Source organism: Cantharellus anzutake, assembly GCF_015039405.1.
Source record: "Cantharellus anzutake strain C23 chromosome Unknown EI90scaffold_7, whole genome shotgun sequence".
NCBI lineage: Eukaryota > Fungi > Basidiomycota > Agaricomycetes > Cantharellales > Hydnaceae > Cantharellus > Cantharellus anzutake.
Genome location: NW_024066957.1, coordinates 634,217 through 656,018, shown reverse-complemented (window position 1 = coordinate 656,018; position 21,802 = coordinate 634,217). Strand labels below are relative to the sequence as shown.

Genomic DNA, 21,802 nt, shown 5'->3' with positions numbered 1-21,802 from the left:
TCCAGTGATGTGACAAAGAAAGTCGTGGGGGTGATGTTTCCGGAAGCGAAGCAGAGCGGAATATCAACAGCATGGGTTATGATTGAGTTGGTGCTACCATCGAAAAGGCATAGTTGTAGGGGTTTTATCTGATATGTCTTCAAGGCCAACTTCTTCACGAATGTGTCGTCGATGAAGCAGTCCGAAGACCCAGAGTCTATGAGTGTGGGTATGTTCTCATAGGTGTGGAAGAGTTTATTTTGTGTCCTATCATCGGACGGAGGAGAAGAAGAGACAGGAGAAGAGAAAGAAGAGAAACAGAAAGAGGTGGATCGATCTACAGAAGTAGTTGGAAGGGGCAGTGTAACGGGTCTATCGCCTAGACTCGAGACAGAGAGAAGGGGGAGGGTGGTAGTGTGCGTGGGTGTGGTTCGTTGGGCTGGGTTTTGGTCCGTGGGTGCTACTGAGTCTGCAAAAACCTCAAACAAACACTCACCTACGTCTCTCTTGGACGTCAAGGCTGAGTAGTATGATGAGAGGGGTCTTAGACGTTATCAACTAGCTCAATGGGGGCGTTAGGGTCGTGGATGGTGTCTTTGCCACTTGGATGCAACTTCTGCTTGTCCCTTCACGGGTCTATTCAATACTAACTTGTTATGTACAAGTTGTTATCTAGTTTTTATATGTTTGAAATGAAATGAATGGACTGGGGGAATGTAAACGGGCCGTTAGGCAACCGTAAATGATGAATATCCAATTGGGAACAAAGAAACAATAAAAGAAATATGAATGAATGGGGAAAATGTGACAACGGGTCCGAAATGGGAAATGTAAAAGTTGACTCCGCAACGCTTCGCCACAGCGCCCGCCTATCCTCCCGACAGCAACCTCCTCATCTCCAGCTTTCCAACGAGCCCCTATTCGTCCCATTTGGTGCAGTGCTTCTTGAGATGTGGCCATTGACAGGTGCTGTCAAGACCACGTGAGAGTATACTCCGTGCTGAACCATCCGGGTATGGGATTGCCATTCTGGGAAATGCTCCGGGGGTGAAGAAGGGTGGTAGAGCATCACTATCGGGTGGAAAGACGGCTGGGTTGTGAGTGTGGGTATGGAGGTCTGGAGAGGGGGTGAAATTGGCAGCGTGGTTGGGCGTGGGAATTTTGCTTGGGGTTGTCGGGAATGATGGGGAAAATATGGAAAAATATGGAATGAGTGTAAGGAGTGTTGGATAGTGATAGAATGAGTATCGTGAGCGTCAGCGGATATGTACTGCGTGTTGGTGACCAAATTCCACAGAATCCGACTTTTTGCGGTACACGGAGTTGTCCCCACAACAGCGGAGGAGAGAGTGGTACATCAGCAACACTATCTACAATGGGTAGAACATTAACTGAAGGGTCAACATTGAGAGGAGAAAATAGACCATTTGAAAGAGAAAAAGAAACAGGAATATGGAGGGAGGATAAGTCGGAGATGGAAGACACGGTTAAACGCACTTCTTTGAGCCCACAGAGGGAAGAATCACAACCCCTGGTCCATGTGGAGTCCATGGGGGTGTGGACTAATTTTTTGCCTCTGCAGGAGCAGATCCTTGCTCCTCGGTCTGGGCCAAACGGGCCTTAGACATGTGAGAAGAGGACTTGGGACAGTCCTTGACCATGTGGCCAGACTGACCACAGAACATGCAAAGTTTCTCGTTGAGACAGTGCTTGCGCTCTTGTGGTGTGAGCTTGCCATTGTCTCCGAGTTTTGACAAAAGGTCCGGTTTAGTGGAGCTGGCCTCGGACTTCTTATTGTCCTTCGGAGGCTTGCTACCGGAAGCGGAGTTGAAAGAGGAGGAGGAAGGAATGGGGTCGGAATGAGAAGCGACAGTGGACTTGTCGAAAACGTTAGAGGAGGAGGGTTTCATGTGACGTGTCACTTCAGATTTACGCTCCCAATAGCGCACATCGAAAGTTTGTGACAAGGTGCGAAGTTCCGAAAGAGTAGAAGGTTTACCTACTCTGGCAATATTGTCCTTGATACATTCCGGCAATCCATTATAGAAAAAAACGATGAAGCATGGCTTCTCCGTAACCATGAAGTTGAGAGGCATGTCGGTTGAACTTGACGACGTACTTATTGATGTGGTGCCCGTCCTTCATGTCCAGGGTCATTAGTTGAACTTTGGCATTGCCCACAGGATCGTGAGGACCAAAGTTGGTTTGAAGTTCATTGACGAACTCTTGATAGTTATTCATCCATCGCGGACGAAGTGTAGAATTTTGATCGAATAATAGATCCGGCTCGAACCAATTGAGGGCCATCCCCTTGAGGTAGGACTGTGCGAAGATGACCTTGGCACAGTCGCTAGCAAAAGCGAGGGGACGGTCCTGGAAATTGAGTTTGCATTGGACCAGAAATACTCGGAGTTCTCGGGGATCTTTTCCGTCGAACTGTTCGGGCTCACGGACCTTGGTCCGGAGAGCGGAGGATGGTGGTGGTGGTGGACATCCGGTGTGACAAGCCAAGCTGGTGATGGCTTGGGCTAGTTGTGCAATAGCCATGTTGGGGATGGGTTCGGCATTGTTGGCAGTTGGGACAGTGGGGATGGGGGGATCAGCAGGAGGAGGGTCAACGAAATCGGGGACCTCGGAACCGAGTCCAAAGAAGTGAACGGGGTCTATGGGTTGTTCTGTGGTGTCTCCAAAGTCGGAATCTGCAACTGGTGATCGATTCCTAACAGGACGCATGATCAGAGTCGACGGGAGAGGGGTTTCTAGATTAGAAAAGCTACGAAACTCAACTGAGTTTCTCGCCAATCGACTAGGACCAGGCTGTGAGGGTTCTGGGGACAGTGAGGCAGAGTTGGGAACTAATGTGCATAGTTGCGAATGAGTGTGAGGGGCTTTTGGTGCCATACAAGATGTGTACTAGTCAGGGAGTAATAAAATACTGTCAGAGACCAGATCAAGATGAAGGAATGTCTCCATGGCAGAGGGCTTGGGCCTCAGCGACTTATGCCAGGAGCGCTGTGCCAAGTAACACGTCCGTGCCCTAACTTACTAACTGGCAACCAGAACTAAAGGGGGTAAACTCTAGTCGATTTTATTACTGGGGTGTAACCTATGTACAAGTTGAGTATATATAGTTACAACGAGGGTGGGGCCAAGTGGAGTGGAGCTAATGGGGTTAAACATTAGCCGATTGAATATTACTGACAAGTCAGGTTACGGGGTTAGTGGAATGGTAGGTGATAACCCAGAAATGGAAAGGAGGGATAGGCCCGAAGGGGGGCTTGCAGGGCAGGTGAGTGTATTGCCCAGTGGAGGTGGGAGTGCACTAGCGGACGTCGGAGCTGTCCAGAAGCCTTCGGGGCTCTGTGTGATATCCATCCCCAGCCATTGACTTCTGGTCCCTCCGATCCCTCCAGTCTACCTCCGCTCCTTCCTCACTAACCTCGGAGCTCCCATATTCCGCAATCCTCTCAGTACCCCTCAATGGTCACCACCCCCTCCTTTCAATTTATTACCTACACCTCCCTAAGTACAGAGCCCCAAAGGCTTCCGGTGAAGGAGCGGAGCTGGATCACCTTATGTAACCAGTTTCCTACGTCCAATAACGATATTAGAGTTTGTGCTGATTTGCGTACTGACCGTGTTTTGGTTGCCAAATATATGATTGTTCACTGTCTAAACAACAATAAACACCCCCCAACGATCTCACCTGATGTATAGATCGTCTACGGTTAAAATTCTATATTGACTTTACTATGATTTCTAGTCAATATTACACCTATATTTACCACTTTTCAGTAGGATGTGATTTTCCTGATAATTTACTGAAGGAAAAACTGCTAATAAAATAATTCCGCAATAAATGTTACTCAATACAGGAGTGACCAAACTGCTCTTTCTATCGCTTAGAGTGCGTGCTAGTTATCTAGCAGGTTCAGGATCGCTCACTTTTCTCCTGTGGTGTGATAACCAAGTATTGCTGAGAGATTATTCAATTAAGAAGTCCCTCCACCAAATTCTCACTAATTCTCACTATGACACTTTTGTTCAGCTGTGTCTAACTGACCCTAACTCACGCTTAGAGTGACGTGTTAGTTTTATATTAGCTAACAACTAATATTTGCTTTTATCTTTTGGAGCAAACGAACCAACCACTGGTGAGGAGAATTAAACTTTTATTTCTACCTGAGGTTTGAGAGGGGGCAGAAGCGGTGGCCTTTTATGCTTTTCAGAGGCCTCTCTACTCCCACGCCTCGCACTAGTTACATGTGCTACATTTGTATTATAGATAGTTCTAGAATGATATAGGGGCTTGGGCTGTGTAAGCTTAATAATGGACTTAGGACATGACTCAGCAATAAGTAATTCATTTCTTTGTCTTTTGGGCCGATCTCAGCGGGATCTTGTAGCGCTGAAGCTATGCTCTACACCGCCTTAATTACGAACGGTTATCTTTAGAAATGACTCGGCTATAAAGGAACTTTCTAGACTGTTCTCTAATTGACCCCTTTTTGTGAAGCCACATCATTACTAATGTTCTAGAGCCTTCCCAATTAATTAACTGATCCGCGGACTTCTGAATCACTTCATGCTTATGGTCCGAGATCCAGATCATCAATCATTCCTTTGTTCCGATTTATTTGGGCTTAAAATCAAAAAGTTTTGATGAATCATGGGAAAATATACAAGATCCGGTTTTTTAGCATTTTCTCCTCTTCTGATGCGATCAAAAACTGTCCGCCCGCGCCGGGGAATACTCTATCATATGGTATTCGGTCCGCCAGACTTCCGGGCGCCAATATATTTCCCTTGAGTCACATTACCTTTTGTAAGAATTAGCAAATAAATATATATGAATTATAAGGTGTTTCGCCGTTTGAGCGATATCTCCGTCAGTTTTGAAGCTTTTAGAATGAAACAAAACCGTGGATAAAGTTAAGAAACAGTCCTTCCAGATGGTAAAAAGATTACAGTCAAAAGTTTACTGGTTCCCGAGATATTTACATTTCTTTCCCAATGTTCCTTCTTATTCTGCCGTCTATGTGCTATTTTCTTGTTGTAGGGATATATTCTTTGAATATTACACCTATGTCAAGTTCTAGGCATGATTGTAGTAGATTAAATCTCATACTACATGGGTGTAGATATTTTATAATGATCTTCTAATGTCTGTCCAGTCTCATAAAGATCATGAGATCTGTTAAACGTCTGAACTTGTCACCTGTTCGTTGACTATTCTGATAGATCATTGTTTTATTCTTTGAATATTATTTCTCCTACACCGGACAGCTCCGATGTCCGCTAGCGCACTCCCGCCTCCACTGGGCAATACACTTGCCTGCCCTGCAGAGTCCACCTTCAGGCCTATCCCTCCTTTCCGTTTCTGGGTTATCGCCTGCCTTTCCGCTAACCCCACGACCCGACTCATCGGTAATATTCAGTTGGCTAATGTTTAACCCCGTTAGCTCCGCTCTGTTCAGCTCCGCCATTTGCGGACCCATCTGCGCTGTAACCATATATATATCCAACTTGTACATAGGTTACACTTCAGTAATAAAATCGACTAGAGTTATCCCCCTTCAGTTCTAATTGCCAGTTAGTAAGTTAGGGCACGGATGTGTCACTAGGCACAGCGCTCTTGGCATAAGTCGCTGAGGCCGAAGCCCTCTGCCATGGAGACTTTCCTTCGTCTCGAACCTGGTCTCTGACAGTATTTTATTACTCCCTGACTAGTACATGTCTTGTATGGCACCAAAAGTCCTTCGCACTCGTTCACAACTACGCACATTAGTTCCCAACTCTGCCTCACCTTCCCCAGAACCCTCTCAGCCTGGTCCTAGTCGATTGGCGAGAAACCCAGTTGAGTTTCGAAGCTTTTCTAACCTTGAAACCCCTCTCCCATCGACTCCGATCATGCGCCCCATTAGGAATCGATCACCAGTTGCAGATTCCGACTTTGGAGACACCACGGAACAACCCATAGACCCCGTCCACTTCTTTGGACTCGGTTCCGAGGTCCCCAACTTCGTCAATCCTCCTCCTGCTGATCCTCCCATCCCCACTGTCCCAACCACCGACGATGCCGAACCCACCTCCAATGTGGCTATTGCGCAATTGGCCCAAGCCATTGCCAGTCTGGCTCATCAGGATGACGACGATGACGACCATCTTCTGCTCTCCGGACCAAGGTCCATGAACCCAAACAGTTCGACGGAAAGGATCCCTGAGAACTCCGAGTATTCTTGGTCCAATGCGAGCTCAATTTCCAGGACCATCCCCTCGCTTTTGCTAGCGACCATGCTAAAGTTATATTTGCGCAGTCCTACCTCAAGGGAATGGCCCTTGATTGGTTCAAGCCGGATCTGTTATTCGACCAGAATTCTATGCTTTGTCCATGATGGATGAATGACTATCAAGAGTTCGTTAATGAACTTCAAACTAACTTCGGCCCTCACAATCCTGTGGGTGATGCCGAGGTTCAACTGATGACCCTGGACATGAAGGATGGGCACCACATCAATAAATATGTTGTCGAGTTCAACCAACACGCCTCTCAACTTCACGGTTACGGAGAAGCTGTGCTTCGTCGTTTCTTCTATAACGGATTGCCGGAACATATTAAGGACGATATTGCCAGAGTAGGTAAACCCTCTACTCTTTCTGAACTTCGCACCTTGTCCCAAACTCTCGATGCACGCTATTGGGAGCGTAAATCGGAAGTTACACGTCACGTGAAACCCTCTTCCTCTAACGTTTTCGACAAGTCCACTGCCGCTTCTCGTTCCGACCCCTTCCCTTCCTCCTCCTCTTTCAACTCAGCTTCCGGTAGTAGGCCTCCGAAGGACAATAAAAAGTCCAAGGCCAGCTCCGCTAAACTGGACCTCTCATCTAAACTCAAAGACAACGGCAAGCTCACACCACAAGAGCGTAAGCGTCGTCTCGACGAGAAACTTTGTATGTTCTGTGGTCAGTCTGGCCACATGGTCAAGGACTGTCCCAAGTCTTCTTCTTGTGCGTCTAAGGCCTGTTCGGCCCAGACCGAGGAGCAAGGATCCGCTTCTGCAGAAGCAAAAAATTAGTCCACACCCCCGTGGACTCCGCATGGACCGGGGGTTGCGATCCTTCCTTCTGTGTGCTCAAAGAAGTGCGTTTAAACGCATCTTCCATTTCCGACCCACCCCCCCTCCACATTCCTGTTTCCTTTTCTCTTTCAAATGGTCTATTTTTTCCTCTCAATGTTGACCCTTCGGTTAATGTTCTACCCATTGTAGATAGTGTTGCTGATGTACCACTCTCTCCTCCGCCCCCTCCAACTACTTCCGTAGATCGATCCACCTCTCTCCGCTTCTCTTCTTTCTCTCCTCCTGTTCCTCCTCCGTCCAATGTTAGGACACAAAATAAACTTTTCCGCTCATATGAGAATGTACCCGCACTCATAGATTCTGGGTCTTCGGACTGCTTCATTGACGACACATTCGTAAAAAAAGTTGGCCTTGAAGACATACCAGATTAAACCCCTACAACTACACCTATTCGACGGGAGCACCAACTCAATCATAACCCGTGCCGTTGATATTCCCCTCTGCTTCGCTTCCGGAAACATCACCCCCACAACTTTCTTTGTCACATCGCTGGATGGATCATGTTCCCTAGTCCTAGGACACAACTGGCTTACCTGCTACAATCCGTTGATTGACTGGGTCTCAAGCAGTATTACGTTCCGAACTTCCGAACCTACCAAGACAGTTACTCCGAGCTCTCCCCCATCGTCTCTGGCACCGCTGCCATTGTCCGACATCCAACCATCTGATGTTTCGCCAGCACCTCAGTCACAGGCTGCCACTCCTCCATTACCATCTATCGAGTTCGTCAGCCGTTCCGCATTCATGAAGGCTTGCCGACTTGAAGGATTGGTATCCTTCAGCCTAACCATCCCTTCCGAGGAAAGCCGCTTGAGGGCTGCCTCATCCCACACTGATGCCGTCGACCTCTCGGCCGTTCTGAAGGAGTATCACAAGTTTGCGGATGTGTTCAGTAAGAGCAAAGCCTCGACGCTGGCACCGCACCATGAGCATGACCTAAAGATCGACCTTGAGGAAGGCACTTCCCCACCCTTGGGTACCATGTACTCTCTCTCTACTTCGGAACTCGAGGCCCTCCGGGCGTTCTTAGATGAACACCTGGCCTCCAGGTTCATTCGCCCCGCTACTTCCGCTCACGCGGCACCGGTCCTCTTCATCTGCAAGAAGGACAGATCCCTCCGTCTTTGCGTCGACTTCCGAGGGCTGAACAAGATCACCAAAAAGGATCGCTACCCACTTCCCTGCATCTCCGACCTCCTTGACGCACCTAGCCATGCCATGGTCTACACCAGACTCGACCTCCGGCATGCTTACCACCTGGTTCGCATTGCAGCAGGCGACGAATGGATGACCTCCTTCTGCACGTGCTATGGTTCCTATGAGTGGCTTGTCATGCCATTCGGTCTCACAAATGCACCTGCGGCTTTCCAGCAATTCGTCAACACGATCTTTGCCGACCTCTTGGACGTTTCTGTGGTAGTCTATCTAGACGACATCCTTACCTACTCGGAAGACATGGCTTCACATCAGGAGCATGTCCGAGAAGTTCTTAGGAGACTCCGCAAACATGGCCTATACGCCAATCCGAAGAAATGCAAGTTTCATACGGACACTACGGAATATCTCGGTTACTGCCTCTCTCCTTCTGGACTCACCATGTCCATCGAGAAGGTCAAAGCCATCCAAGATTGGCCCGAGCCCCATAAAGTCAAGGATGTTCAATCCTTCCTTGGCTTCGCTAACTTCTATCGGTGTTTCATCCACCAATACTCCGACATTGTGGTCCCCTTGACATGCCTCACGCGTAAAGGAGCCCCCTGGCTATTCTCTGACGATTGTCGCTCTGCTTTCAACACCTTGAAAGAAGCCTTCACTTCCGCTCCTATCCTCACACATTGGCTACCCGATGCCCCCCTCATTGTAGAAACCGACACCTCCGATTACGTGATCTCCGGAATCCTTTCCATTCGCTGTAATGACGGAGAGATTCGCCCTGTTGCTTTCTGCTCTAGAACACTCTTGGCGCTGGAGCTCAATTACGACACCCATGACAAGGAACTGCTTGCCATTCATGATGCGTTCCGATCATGGCATCATTACCTCGAAGGTTCAGGAACCCCAATCGACATTGTCACCGACCACAAGAACCTCGAGTATTTCTCCACCACCAAACTCTTGACCCAGCGGCAAGCCCACTGGTCGGAGTTCCTCTCCCAATTCCACATGACTGTCCGATTCCGTCCTGGAAGACTCGGAGTTAAACCAGATGCATTGACTAGACGCTGGGACGTCTATCCCAAAGAAGGGGATATGGACTACGCTCGCATCAATCCGCAGAACTTCTGACCGGTCTTCACTTCGGAGCAGCTCACTGTGTCCTTATGAGCTTCGTTCCTAGCCGCCACAGTAATCTGAGCAGCCATACTCGTCGACACAGAGGCTCTCCATCGAGACATCCTAACCTCCCTCTCCTCCGACACCACAATCTCTTCTCATCTCGCTTCCCCCAACCCCCCCAATTCCCGCTGGTCCATTGATGCCGAAGGCCTCTTAAGGCTGGACAATCGCATTTACGTGCCGGATTCTAACGATCTCTGTCTCTGTGTTTTGCGAGACAAACACAACCACCAACTTTCCGGACACTTTGGGCAAAACCGGACTCTGGATCTAGTACATCATGAGTATACCTGGCTGGGCATCCGTAACTTCGTTAAGAGTTACGTATCCTCCTGCACTTCTTGTGCCCATGCCAAAGTCCCCCATCATAAGCCTTACGGCTTACTCAAACAACTACTCATCCCCGAACGTCCTTGGAACTCCATCTCCATGGATTTCATCAAACAGCTACCCTCCTCTTCCGGATTCACTTCCATCTTGGTCGTTGTGGACCGCCTGTCCAAACAGTGCATTTTCATCCCTACCCACGATACCATCACCTCTCCGGAACTGGCTAAGCTCTTCCTCCTCCATGTGTTCTCCAAGCACGGAGTTCCATCCCACGTCACCTCCGACAGGGGTCCAGAGTTTGTCTCTCATTTTCCGTTCACTTGGTAAGGCCCTCGACATCTGTCTCCACTTCACCTCCGGTTATCATCCAGAAGGAGATGGTCAGACCGAACGGATGAACCAGATGCTCGAGCAGTACCTGCACATCTACAGTAACTACCAGCAGGACAATTGGTCCGAACTCCTGCCTCTCGCAGAGTTCGCATACAACAATGCTCCGAATGCCACCACAGGCGTCTCCCCATTCTTCGCCAACAAAGGCTACCATCCGAACATCACCATTCACCCGGAGCGAGACCTGACATCAGTATGCACCCAAGAGTACTCCGTTGATCTCGACTCCCTCCATCACTTCCTTTGCGAGGAAATGCATCTCGCTCAGATCCATTATCAGGGCCTGGCAGACTCCCGTCGGAGTCCTGCCCCAGCTTTCGAAGTAGGAACCTCGGTCTACATAAAGGCCAAGTACTTCCACTCCACCCGACCTTCCAAAAAGCTCTCTGAGAAAAACCTCGGCCCATTCGAGATCATCGCCCGTGTTGGAACTCACTCCCTCACTCTCCGCCTGCCAGAAAACATGCGAGCCATTCACCCGGTATTCCATGTCTCACAGATCGAACCCTCCGTCCCGAACATCATTCCGAACCGCCACCAGCCACCTCTGCCTCCCGTAGAAATCGAAGGCGAGATGGAGTTCGAGATCGAGGAGATACTCGACTCCAAGATCAACCGACGTAGATGCAACAAGTTGCTCTACCTGGTCAAGTGGCTAGGCTATGAAGGGACCGACGAGGAGACACAATGGCTCCTTGCCGGCGAACTTGATCATGCCTCCGACCTTGTCGAAGCGTTCCACTCTCGGTACCCAGCAAAGCCTGGACCCAAAGCTCCTTAGGGACCCTGACTCCTCTCCCATTTCTCCTTTTCCCTCCACTCCTCACTTCCGTTTTCATTTTCCCATTATTTCTTTTCTGTAAGTACAGCTCCCCTCACCTTACTAATTCTGGGCCTTCAAGGGTTCAGGCCTAAGAAGGGGATACTGTCATATCCATCCCCGGCCATCGACTTCCGGTCCCTCCGATCCCTCTGGTCTACCTCCGCTCCTTCCTCACTAACCTCAGAGCTCCCATATTCCGCAATCCTCTCGGTACCCCTCAATGGTCACCACCCCCTCCTTTCAATTTATTACCTATGCCTCCCTAAGTACGGAGCCCCAAAGACTTCCGGACAGCTCTGACGTCTGCTAGCGCACTCCTGCCTCCGCTGGGCAATACACTCGCCTGCCCTGCAGAGTCCACCTTCGGGCCTATCCCTCCTTTCCATTTCTGGGTTATCACCTGCCTTTCTGCTAACCCCACGACCCGACTCATCGGTAATATTCAGTTGGCTAATGTTTAACCCTGTTAGCTCCGCTCCGTTTGGCTCCGCCATTTGCGGACCCATCTGCACTGTAACCATATATATATCCAACTTGTACATAGGTTACACTTCAGTAATAAAATCGACTAGAGTTATCCCCCTTCAGTTCTAATTGCCAGTTAGTAAGTTAGGGCACGGACGTGTCACTAGGCACAGCGCTCTTGGCATAAGTCGCTGAGGCTGAAGCCCTCCGCCATGGAGACTTTCCTTTGTCTCGAACCTGGTCTCTGACACTCTGTACTTAGGGAGGCATAGGTAATATATTGAAAAGAGGGGGTGGTGACCATCAAGGGATGCGGAGGTGATTGCGGAATATGGGGGCTCTGAGGTTAGTGAAGAAGGAGTGGAGATAGTCCAGAGGGATCGGAAGCGGTGGAAGTCGATGGCCATGGATGGATATGACATGCTCCACAATCTGGCACAAATATTCCCGACATTTGGACCTTAATTTGTCCCATCCCATGGCTTCTGTAGCCGGTGCATCAACACCTGAAATTATACTGTGTAGCTCAGGGATAAATGTAGTCTCCTTGCCGAGCTTACTAGTGATAAATTGGTGCAGATGTGGTGAATTGGACTCGAAGGTGCCCATGTCGGAAGCAGCCTTATGGGATGGAAGAATCATCATGGCCATGTGAATGCCAGCGAAACGTGCTGCAACAGAATCCTGCTTCCAGCTCTTGACAATCCGCTTTATCATCCCCCCCTGGTCCTTGGCATCATCTCAATTCTTGCGCCTTAGCCTGCCAGCCCTGGCTGCCCTTTCCACCATGATCCTGAGTAAGCTTGTTATAGTTGGGCCGAGCAATGTTCTGAATGTACTGGTCATAACGCATGCTGGAATCCGGATTGGGGTTGAGTTCGAGGTATGCGTTCCATGGGTTCCCCGAAGCACGGCGTTCATGGGTAGCAAAAGCAAGGCTGATATGATTGAGTGCGGAGGTGATGGTGTGATGTTGACTCTCAGCCCAGTCATTGATGGAAGTCAGGAAGGATTGATAAATAGCGTCTAGCTCCTTAATTTCCACCTTTGAGTAACATCCAGCCACTAGGGGAGACACATCTGCCTCAGGATCATCAAAGGAATTGATCAGATCCATCTTGGCTGCTGCAACATCCTTAAGCTCCGGGTAATTCACATTCACCCCAGAGGGGTCCCCAATCAAATTCAGTTCTCTGGAATCATCACCAAACCTGCCAGCCTCGCCATCAACAGTTTGGCCAACAAGGGGAGTATTATCGGCAATTGTGCTGCTAGGGAGGCTGCCAGTGCTGCCAACAGGGTGAGTTGCCTGATTGCTGGCCTCGAAATTGTTGAGTAGCGGACTATGGCAACTGGGCCCACCCGTAGTGTTGGGCCCGCTGCTGACCTGCTCACTGGATTCAGGGTTTGGCTGTGATTTATGGAGATTACGCTCGTCAAGGGAAGTGGGAGCTGGTGCTGCATCCGGCTCGGCCTCGGTGCTCTTGGGTTGTGGGTCAAGGCAAGTGGAGTCACCTGCAGCATCATGGTTGCCACTGACCTGCTCACCAGCTTCAGGATTCAATGGTGGCTCACAGAAACTGGATTCACCAGCAGTGGTCAAGGAAAGGGAAGCTGGTGCCGTGTTCAGCTCAGCGTGGGTGTGTGGATGATGAGGGATTTTCAGCACAATTTTAGAAGAGGGAGTGGAAGGGGAAGGGATGTTGGATCGTCGGGGTGCAATCTTCTTCTTCGAGTTGTGTGCAGCAGCACGTTTAGGTCTCAGGTGTCAGAGACCAGATTCGAGACGAAGGAATGTCTCCGTAACGGAGGGCTTCGGCCTCAGCGACTTCTGCCAAGAGCGCTGTGCCTAGTGACACGTCCGTGCCCTAACTTACTGACTGGCAATTAGAACCTAGGGGGGTAACTCTAGTTGATTTTTCTACTGGGGAGTAACCTATGTACAAGTGGGATATATATATGGTTACAGCGGAGACGGTTCCGCAATTGGCGGAGCCGAACGGAGCCGAACGGAGCGGAGCTAACGGGGTTTAAACATTAGCTGACTGAATATTACTGACGAGTCGGTTCACGGGGTTAGCGGAAAGGCAGGCGATAACCCAGAAACGGAAAGGAGGGATAGGCCCGAAGGTGGGCTCTGCAGGGCAGGCGAGTGTATTGCCCAGCGGAGGCGGGGGTGCGCTAGCGGACGTCGGAGCTGTCCGGAAGTCTTCGGGGCTCCGTACTTAGGGAGGTGTAGGTAATAAATTGAAATGAGGGGGTGGTGACCATCGAGGGGCGCCGAGAGGATTGCGGAATACGGGGGCTCCGAGGTTAGTGAGGGAGGAGTGGAGTTGGAACGGAGGGATCGGAGGGACCGGAAGTCAATGGCCGGGGATGGATATGACATCAGGGGGGCCACAGGCACAGCAGATGGCTCCGCACTGGAGGTGGGTGGCAGCAAGGCAGCATTTCGCTGTATGAGGAAAAAATCATCCGTACTGTCAGGTGCAGTTGAGGTTGTTAACTTTGGTTTGGGTCTGGGGCGGAGACAGCGCTGGGTATTAGAATCTGACGACATGGGCAGTGAGCGGTGAAGGAGAGAACGAAGGAAGGTCAGTTGGGAGGTTCAAACGAGACCACCACCAAGCTGTTCCCTGGTTCTTTAGTTAAGATGGGGAAGTGTACTATTGTTATTTATTGTAAATATAGTACCAATCCGAGTGTTTTGGCTAATTCTATTTTTATGGGTTAGTTTTAAAGTTCCTGGGAATTGACTTACAGATAAACCGAGCCCTGCAGAGCTGTTTCTTTATTGGAATTTATTAATTTGTCTAGGTGTAATTCTGTGTAGCGTTGTTTAATTTGGATTTAATCTTCTACTTGGTGAAGTCAAAGATTCTATTCAGTTAATGAATTTGGATTGTGTCTGGAGTGTCCCTTGGATTTATTTTATTTTTGTCTTACTTTATTGCTTGTTTTAACAGTAGCAAGATAACTGTTTTGTGTTTACACTTTGAAATCTGGAGTGTTAACCAGCTCTCCTGTTGAAATATCTACTTAATATTTCTCTCCTTAATTGCTGCCTTTTACTACAGTGGCAATCTTAACTGTATATCACTTTTTCGCACTGGAGTGACAACCAGAAATGCTTGAGAAAAATAATACTCTATTTTCTTACTTCTCTAAGGGGGGGGGAAAAGTCACAGAAAGGGTCTCCCTTTTATACTCCTTGGGTCGCCTTCCTTTTTCACGCTCTACCTTCTATTTACAGGATTTATTTACAGTGTATTTTTCTCAAACTGAATAAAAATGAAATTTTCATGCTATAGTTCTACTGCGCTTTTGCTGCGCTGAACTGCGGTTCTACTGCAGTCAGACTGCGCCTAGAATTCTTATTGTCCTCCCTCACCTAAGCTATTTTAATGGTTAATTGGAACTTGGCTGCGCTGCATTTGCTGCAGTTACCTATCTCAAATTCCCTATATATACCATTAAATTTGCTATGACTCGATGATTCTGAATTCAAACTTCGCATTACTATGCGTACGGCTGTGCTGAGACCTTCAGCTGATTTATTCCATTTTTATTTAGTGACATTTAGTTAAAATGAGACTGAAATGGTAAATGAGTGAATTATTCAGGTTTAAAACTGAAAGAAAAAGTTGCTAGTAGTCAAGAATTACTCAAACGAATGTGTTATAGCTCTCCACCTCATTAGAATATCGTTCCCTAAAATTCCCACCATGGTCCATCGTAGTTTAGTGGTTTTCGTGAATTTCATTCATATTCCCTGATTCCCTTTTGTATTATCACATCCTAATCCTCCATATGTATTGTTGGTTGTTATAGTAGGTCGTCCTTGAAGATATCATATTTTTATGTATTTTATTTAGGACTCTGGACCTCTTGAAGCTGTTTTCCCGCGCGTTTTCAGGTTTCTAACTTCATGTCCCTATATCTCATTCATTTCTGGATGTTTTCTCACGTTCTTGGTATCATAAATTTTCATTTATTCCCACCTTTCCAATGGTACCAAGGTTGTGTCCTATTTCCTGGTATTCATTGAGTTAGCAAAAGTTCGCACGCACATTCGGTAATCACGTGCGTCATTCCCATAGTCGTTTGTATGCGGGCGCCGTTTCCATTTAATTGTTCGGGATTTATGATATGCGTGGGTGTTTATTTCTTTCATATGGGCTTCTGTGATTTATTTCAGATTTTTCCCTCATGATCTAAGGTTGTTTTGCACTTTCCGTGCTTTGTTTTGACCGGGCTCTTCCTTATTTGGATGGAAATTGGTCTTCGCGATCTGCCGAAGTGCGGATCTCAGTTCCGACAGCCGGTTCCCTGCGCATCGCCACCCTCACGTGTCATTACACATGATGCGGATTTCTATATTCCCGTCATGGGTATAACTTCACAACGGCTGGACTGTTTGGGCTGAAAATTTGCATAACTATAGTTCCCCATTTTTAATAATTTCCGTGTAAATTTCGTTGTATGTTTTAATTATGGATCCTACGCAAACATCGTCTTTTCCCTAAGCTCGGACTTTTGATGTCACTATTCCCGTTATTGGATATCTCATTAATGCATGATCCTTTTATTATGAAAATTTGGGAGGATTAAGATTGGATCCCTTCCTTTCTAATGGGCTATCAAGCTTGTCTCGGTCGTTACTGGTTAATCTTCGCGCTTCCCTTTTAGGCATTGTCCCCGTTTTTGCAGGAGTTTTAGTCATATCTCCGTTGTTTATGAGTAGTTTCCCCTGTAATTACTCTCATTGGGTCCGTTTAGTGGACATCTATATTTCCTATTATAAACACGACTTTGAATTTTGCATTAGTTCCTGAGGAATCCTTGTTCCGTGGTACTTCCATCCTTGGCTATGTGTGCGGACGTGGGAAAGTAGTTTCTGTGGAGGTTCTCTGATTGTTTTTATAGTCAAATCTAGGTCGATTGTCCTAATTCTTGGTTTAATATTTGCTATAAATTCCCCCGAGAATTCCGTCTCCTTGATGGTAAGCTTGAAGTATTTTTGCTATTTTTCTTTCTTTCGATTTATCGTGTGTAGCCATAATAATTCGTTAAAATTCAGGTCCTTCTATTTTCTCATATCTACTTGTCGTATGAGGTTTTGTGATTTATCTGACATATTTCCATAATGGGTTTCCATAGCGTGGCCATTATTTCTCCTACACCGCTTCCCACAATCACTTTGAACACAGTTTCTGACAGGGAGGGGAGAACTTCTTTTCAAAAATCCGGTATGTACGGGATTATAAGAAATAATTATTTTTAGAAATAATAGATGGGAAATATTGGTGCCATATGGCACCTGGGTACCTTATTAGGCGAAATAATAAAAAGGGTAACAGTATCAATAAAAGAATATCAATCAATAACTGAAATGATAGCAAAATATGAAAATAAAAGAAAATAAGCGATTTCTCAACGGATTTGTGGAATTAAAAGCCTAAATTGGAGATGTAGCCGGAGATAACTTTCACACAGCCGATAAACATTTTTACCAATTTATTAGACGCCGTGGGAACGAATGAGGCTGGAATTCTGGGTTGCCGCTTGAGATTCCCACGCCCGCACATACTCGTGACCTGCTGTTCCTAACTTCTCCAACACAGAACTCCGTCAATTCTCCACCGTTTGGGATGTTCTTGGTACCGTCAGAATCGTACGAATTAGCACTATTTTTAAATACCAAATTTGTACCGAGTCGTCGCGTGAATGAAAGTCATTTCCTAATCGTAGAATTGGGTATCCGAGCCGAGTCTGTGCGTGGGTGATTATCCCACCTACAATGCCTGGCTTCGAAAAGTCCCCTTTAAGGCGCCAGTCGCATGGGATGCCACAGTACTGGGACCCCCAAAGAGGGCCCAAGGAGCCCCTCTGACATCATCTAACGTATCGGTACACAACCATGTGGCTCAACTGGTGCCCCCTAAGGGGATGCAGGTGCCTTTTTCGAAACTAATAGATGGCCATTATGGCCCTCTTGCTGCTCCTATTCTCCTGGGACCTCAAGGGCCCACCCAACACGACGATAATCGTGACCTTATCCCCTCGGAGTACTCATGGTTCCAATTGCCAGACCAGAGTCATCAGCCTTCCACTGGGATGTGGTGAAACGTCCCTATTCCAGGGTCATTCTCCATTAACAATTTCCAGGACGGAGTCGTTATCTGCAGTCAACTATGGGTTATGTGAGGCCAAAATGATATTCACCAATGGCGATGGACCCACATTCCTGAACACCCCGATGGGTTCAAATTTCTTATCGACCTTAACTGGATCGACAAACACGCTGTGAGCAGCATTGATAATGCCCCACCAGAAGTGCGTGCTTGACATGCTCAATTCTATGAGATGAAGTTCATGCCCGGATGTAAACCATCCATATCTGAACTGGATGAACGGTTCAAATGCCTGGCATTATCAAAGCGGCAGGAATGAAATACATCCTGACCTCATTTTGGAAACACCACCCATCTGAAGAGGCTAAGGTGAGAAAAGCGGTGAATATGACCTATCCAGGCTACAAGTGGGCGAATTTGCACCACCACCACCTACATCCCACCCTGTCCAAGGATTTCCGCCACCTCCTCCAGAGGTGAGTGCTGTTCCTCCCCTTGACTCTGAGGATACATCAATGAGTGGAGAGTTGAGTTTCGTGGAACAGACTGAAGCCATTCCACCTGCAACCTTGACAACAAGGCACTTCCCTGCAGCTCAGCACCAGCATATGGCAGCAGCTGAGGATGATGGAGCCGGGCCTTTGATGAATCCACAGGCTAATATGCCCGGACCTAGCAGCATGGCCCGAAAGGGCAAACAAAAAAAGGCCTAACCGCCTTTGTCCTATAACATTAGCATCGACTTCATCATCGTTAATGATCAAAATTATGAAGGCCTAACCACCCCATTAAATTTTCCTTTTCTTTTTTCACTGTCAAGAGGCCTGACCGCCTCCACTTATATTCTCCTTTGCCAATGAAATAATCGGTACAAAGGGTTTAACTACATGTGGCATTATTAGAAGTTTCTTCTTCCCTACCACCTTACTTCACAATGAAAGCCTGACCGCTTTCGTCGCAAAAGCCTGATCACTTTGTGTTAATTCTTACCCAAGAGCCTAACTGCTCGACCCGAAAGCCTGACCACTTTCACCGTAAAGCCTGGCCGCTTTGCTTTACTTTCCCTTGAACCCCCTTTTTTCTAACTTCATTGGTGATGACCAACGTTGAAAGGCCTAACCGCCTTTCACCTTTAACTTACAGTAATGCTGCTACTGGTTGCCTCGAGGCCTAATCGCCTCGAATTTTTCTATGTTTCTCTTGAATTTCTTGAAATCTCTTGGACCATCTCTACATTTTGGTACACACCTTCCTGTTGCGATATTAATATCGCAAGGGAGGAGAGTGTAAGGAAGGGAGGCTGCATATGCGCCCCCTCCTAACTCTTTTACTTTCCCTTAACTCTTGTTATCACTTGTAACATAGTATTATAATCAGTTTGTAACTTCACGCAACAGCGCTACATTATTGTACATACTTGGAGACCCTGCAAGCCACATAGGCTGCATGTGCTCTTCCCCCATGTATATAAACCTTGCATGCAGGCAAGTTAAGGCTTTACAGCCTTTACTCCCCTGTCGATTATACAGCCTATTATAGCGTATCTCTGATGGACTGGGAGTGTGAGGCAATACTCACAACCATCTTAACATCTTACAAGTACTCAGTCGATCTCGACTCCCTCCACCAGTTCCTCCATGAAGAGATGACCCACACCCAGCAGCGCTACCAAGGCCCTGCAGATGCTCAACAGCTCCCCACATCACCATTCGACATCGGCAGCTCAGCATTCGTCAAGGCCAAGTATTTCCGCACTACTAGGCCATCGGCAAAACTCACCGAGAAGAACCTTGGGCCATTTGAGATCATTGCACAGCCAGGCTCTCATTCACGCACCCTCCACCTCCCCAACACCATGATGGCTGTGCACCCAGTCTTTCATGTCTCCCAACTCAAGCCCACGACACCTAATACCATCCCTAACTGGGAACAGCCTCCGCCGCTGCCAGTTGAGATTGATGGCGAACTCGAGTATGAGATCACTGAGATCCTAGATTCCAAGACTGACCGATGGTGCAGCTGCAAGCTACTGTACCTGGTACGTTGGCTTGGGTATGAAGGCACTGATGAGGAGACCAAGTGGCTCCCCGCTATGGAACTGGAACATGCCTCGGATCTCATCGCCAATTTCCATGCATGATATCCGGCGAAGCCGGGACCACAACACGTTTGATGGCAGAGGATGGGATTATCAATCAGTAAAGGCAGAGTCTAACAACAGAGTGGAATAGGAGTCAGAGGTACTAGTCTCAGCCTGCCCAACTCTCTCTCCACCCAATCTCACACCCCACTCCTCAGCCTCTGCATGTTCCCTCCTCAACCGCATGTCCATTAGGTGTCGTTCCTCAGTATTGGTGACGTATTCAAGCAGGCAGCCTGCTATAGTGGTCAGGCCTGTCAGAGTCTTGTTCACGGTGTAGGTGGGCACAGCCGGTACTGCACAAACAAACCGAATATCGCGATTTCCCCATCCCAGCACATCCCCACTTCACAAAACACATCATACACGTCCTCATATACTATTCCTACCCTTCCATGATTTTTTCCCATTTCTCCAGACACATTCCCAGTCCCCACACACCAAATTCCCACACCCACCCAGCAGCGTGGCCACACTCAGACTGGATTTCACTTATCTCAGCAACCACTGCACCGATTTGGACGATATTGGTACCATTGGAAACGCGCCATTTAGGAGTATTAGGATCCATGATTAGCGGGAGTTGATTGGTGATGGATAGAGTTGGATATTTTTTGGCTGGAAATCATTTATTGCTTTATTGTTTTCTTGATTAATATTTTCCTTCATTTTTATTTTTTTGATCATTTCTCATATATACCTGTACATGAGGATGTATCTACCTTTTCCTTTGGATTAGAAACCACCGAGTTTGCCCCTCCCAAGCTAGTAGGGAGTAGTATGACATAGAAGACAACTAAGAAGACCTCTATATCAGTCCTCGCCTTAGTGTCACCCAGAGAGGTGAGGTGAGAGATTGATTGGAGTACACCACACACCATAACACACCGGACCATATCATTATTACCATTACCATATTACCCCTTTTCCCTGACCTGTTGGATACCAATCCGGTCCCCATCCTTTCCTGTTTGCCTGCTGGGTTAGATCCCTAGCCCACTTACAACAGCCAGGATCGCCTTGTGGATCCGCGCAAGGTGATCCTCAGTGGAACACTCTCCCTCCTCATCTGATTTGTCGTCTTCCACTTCCAGCACCTCCATGCCCCCCTTAGGCCCCTTCACTCATGGGCACTTCACCATGGGTGACGTCCAGTCCCTGCATCGACATTTCTGCTTCAGCCTCTGGCACTTGGTGCAAACACCGTGATTGCCCATACCCAAGATGCAGGCAACCTTACACTGGATGCAACGATCACAAGGTGGGGGTTCGTCTCCTGCTGTAGATGGTCAGTTACTGGCCGTGGGATGCTGCAATCGAGATGATCAGGATGATCATGTCAGGGACAGCTCCGAAAGCGGCGAAGTCCCGGCATGAGGGACCCGATGGGACAGATGTCAGCTGTGCATAGTGGCGATCCCGTCATGGGGGAGCATCCCCAACCGCTTGTCTGAAGTGGGAAGTTGAGAAGAAGGCTGCTTCTTCTGTTCCCACCCCAGGTGCTATTAGAAGGTGTGCCGCTCTGTAGGCGGGGATGCACGTGGTGGGTGCAGCGATCAGGGGAGCGGTATTAGGTGTGTGATGATACATAGAGAAAAGGGAAGTCGACCATGGAATAGAAATAGAGACAAAGAAGAAAAAGGGAGAGGAGGAACAGGGAGTGGTAGCGGGGGAGCGGAGTAGGGCAGCTGTAAGGGATTAACCTTACTTCACTATAATTCCGATTATAGTGATATTTATATTATGTTGCATCGCTATAATTCCCATTATAGTGATGCTGTTCTTTCTTTATTTATTTGTGCTGAGATATGTAAATTACATATATATACCTTGGAGTAGTTGTAAAGGCCCAGTAGCCTTTTACCTCTACCCCATTGAATATACAGCACATTTAAGCTTATATTTAGATGGACTAACTGAGGCCTGAGGCGAACGGGGGAACGGAATGTTACCGTCCCCAAAATAGTAAGCAACCCTTCAGCAGCGCTGGGTCAGGTGGGGTGTGCCCTGACAGATCAGTAGCACCCTGCATTCCCGATCAGTCGACCAAGACTACTCACCT

General features: G+C 47.9%; 2 protein-coding genes across 2 annotated transcripts; one reads left to right on the top strand and one right to left on the bottom strand.

The window, feature by feature from the left end:
• Window positions 1-12,202: 12,202 nt before the first annotated feature.
• On the bottom strand, window positions 12,203-14,026 carry EI90DRAFT_3117960 (uncharacterized protein; the record flags this gene model as incomplete). Its single annotated transcript, XM_039063046.1, has 3 exons — window positions 12,203-13,195; window positions 13,527-13,603; window positions 13,657-14,026. The coding sequence occupies 3 exons, from the start codon at window positions 14,024-14,026 to the stop codon at window positions 12,203-12,205; spliced, it is 1,440 nt and encodes a 479-aa protein (XP_038920769.1).
• Window positions 14,027-17,452: 3,426 nt separating this feature from the next.
• EI90DRAFT_3013021 (uncharacterized protein) lies at window positions 17,453-18,313 on the top strand (the record flags this gene model as incomplete). The annotated part of the gene is made up of 3 exons (XM_039056622.1): window positions 17,453-17,772; window positions 18,001-18,076; window positions 18,146-18,313. 3 exons carry the CDS (start codon window positions 17,453-17,455, stop codon window positions 18,311-18,313), a joined length of 564 nt encoding a protein of 187 aa, XP_038920768.1.
• Window positions 18,314-21,802: the final 3,489 nt, after the last annotated feature.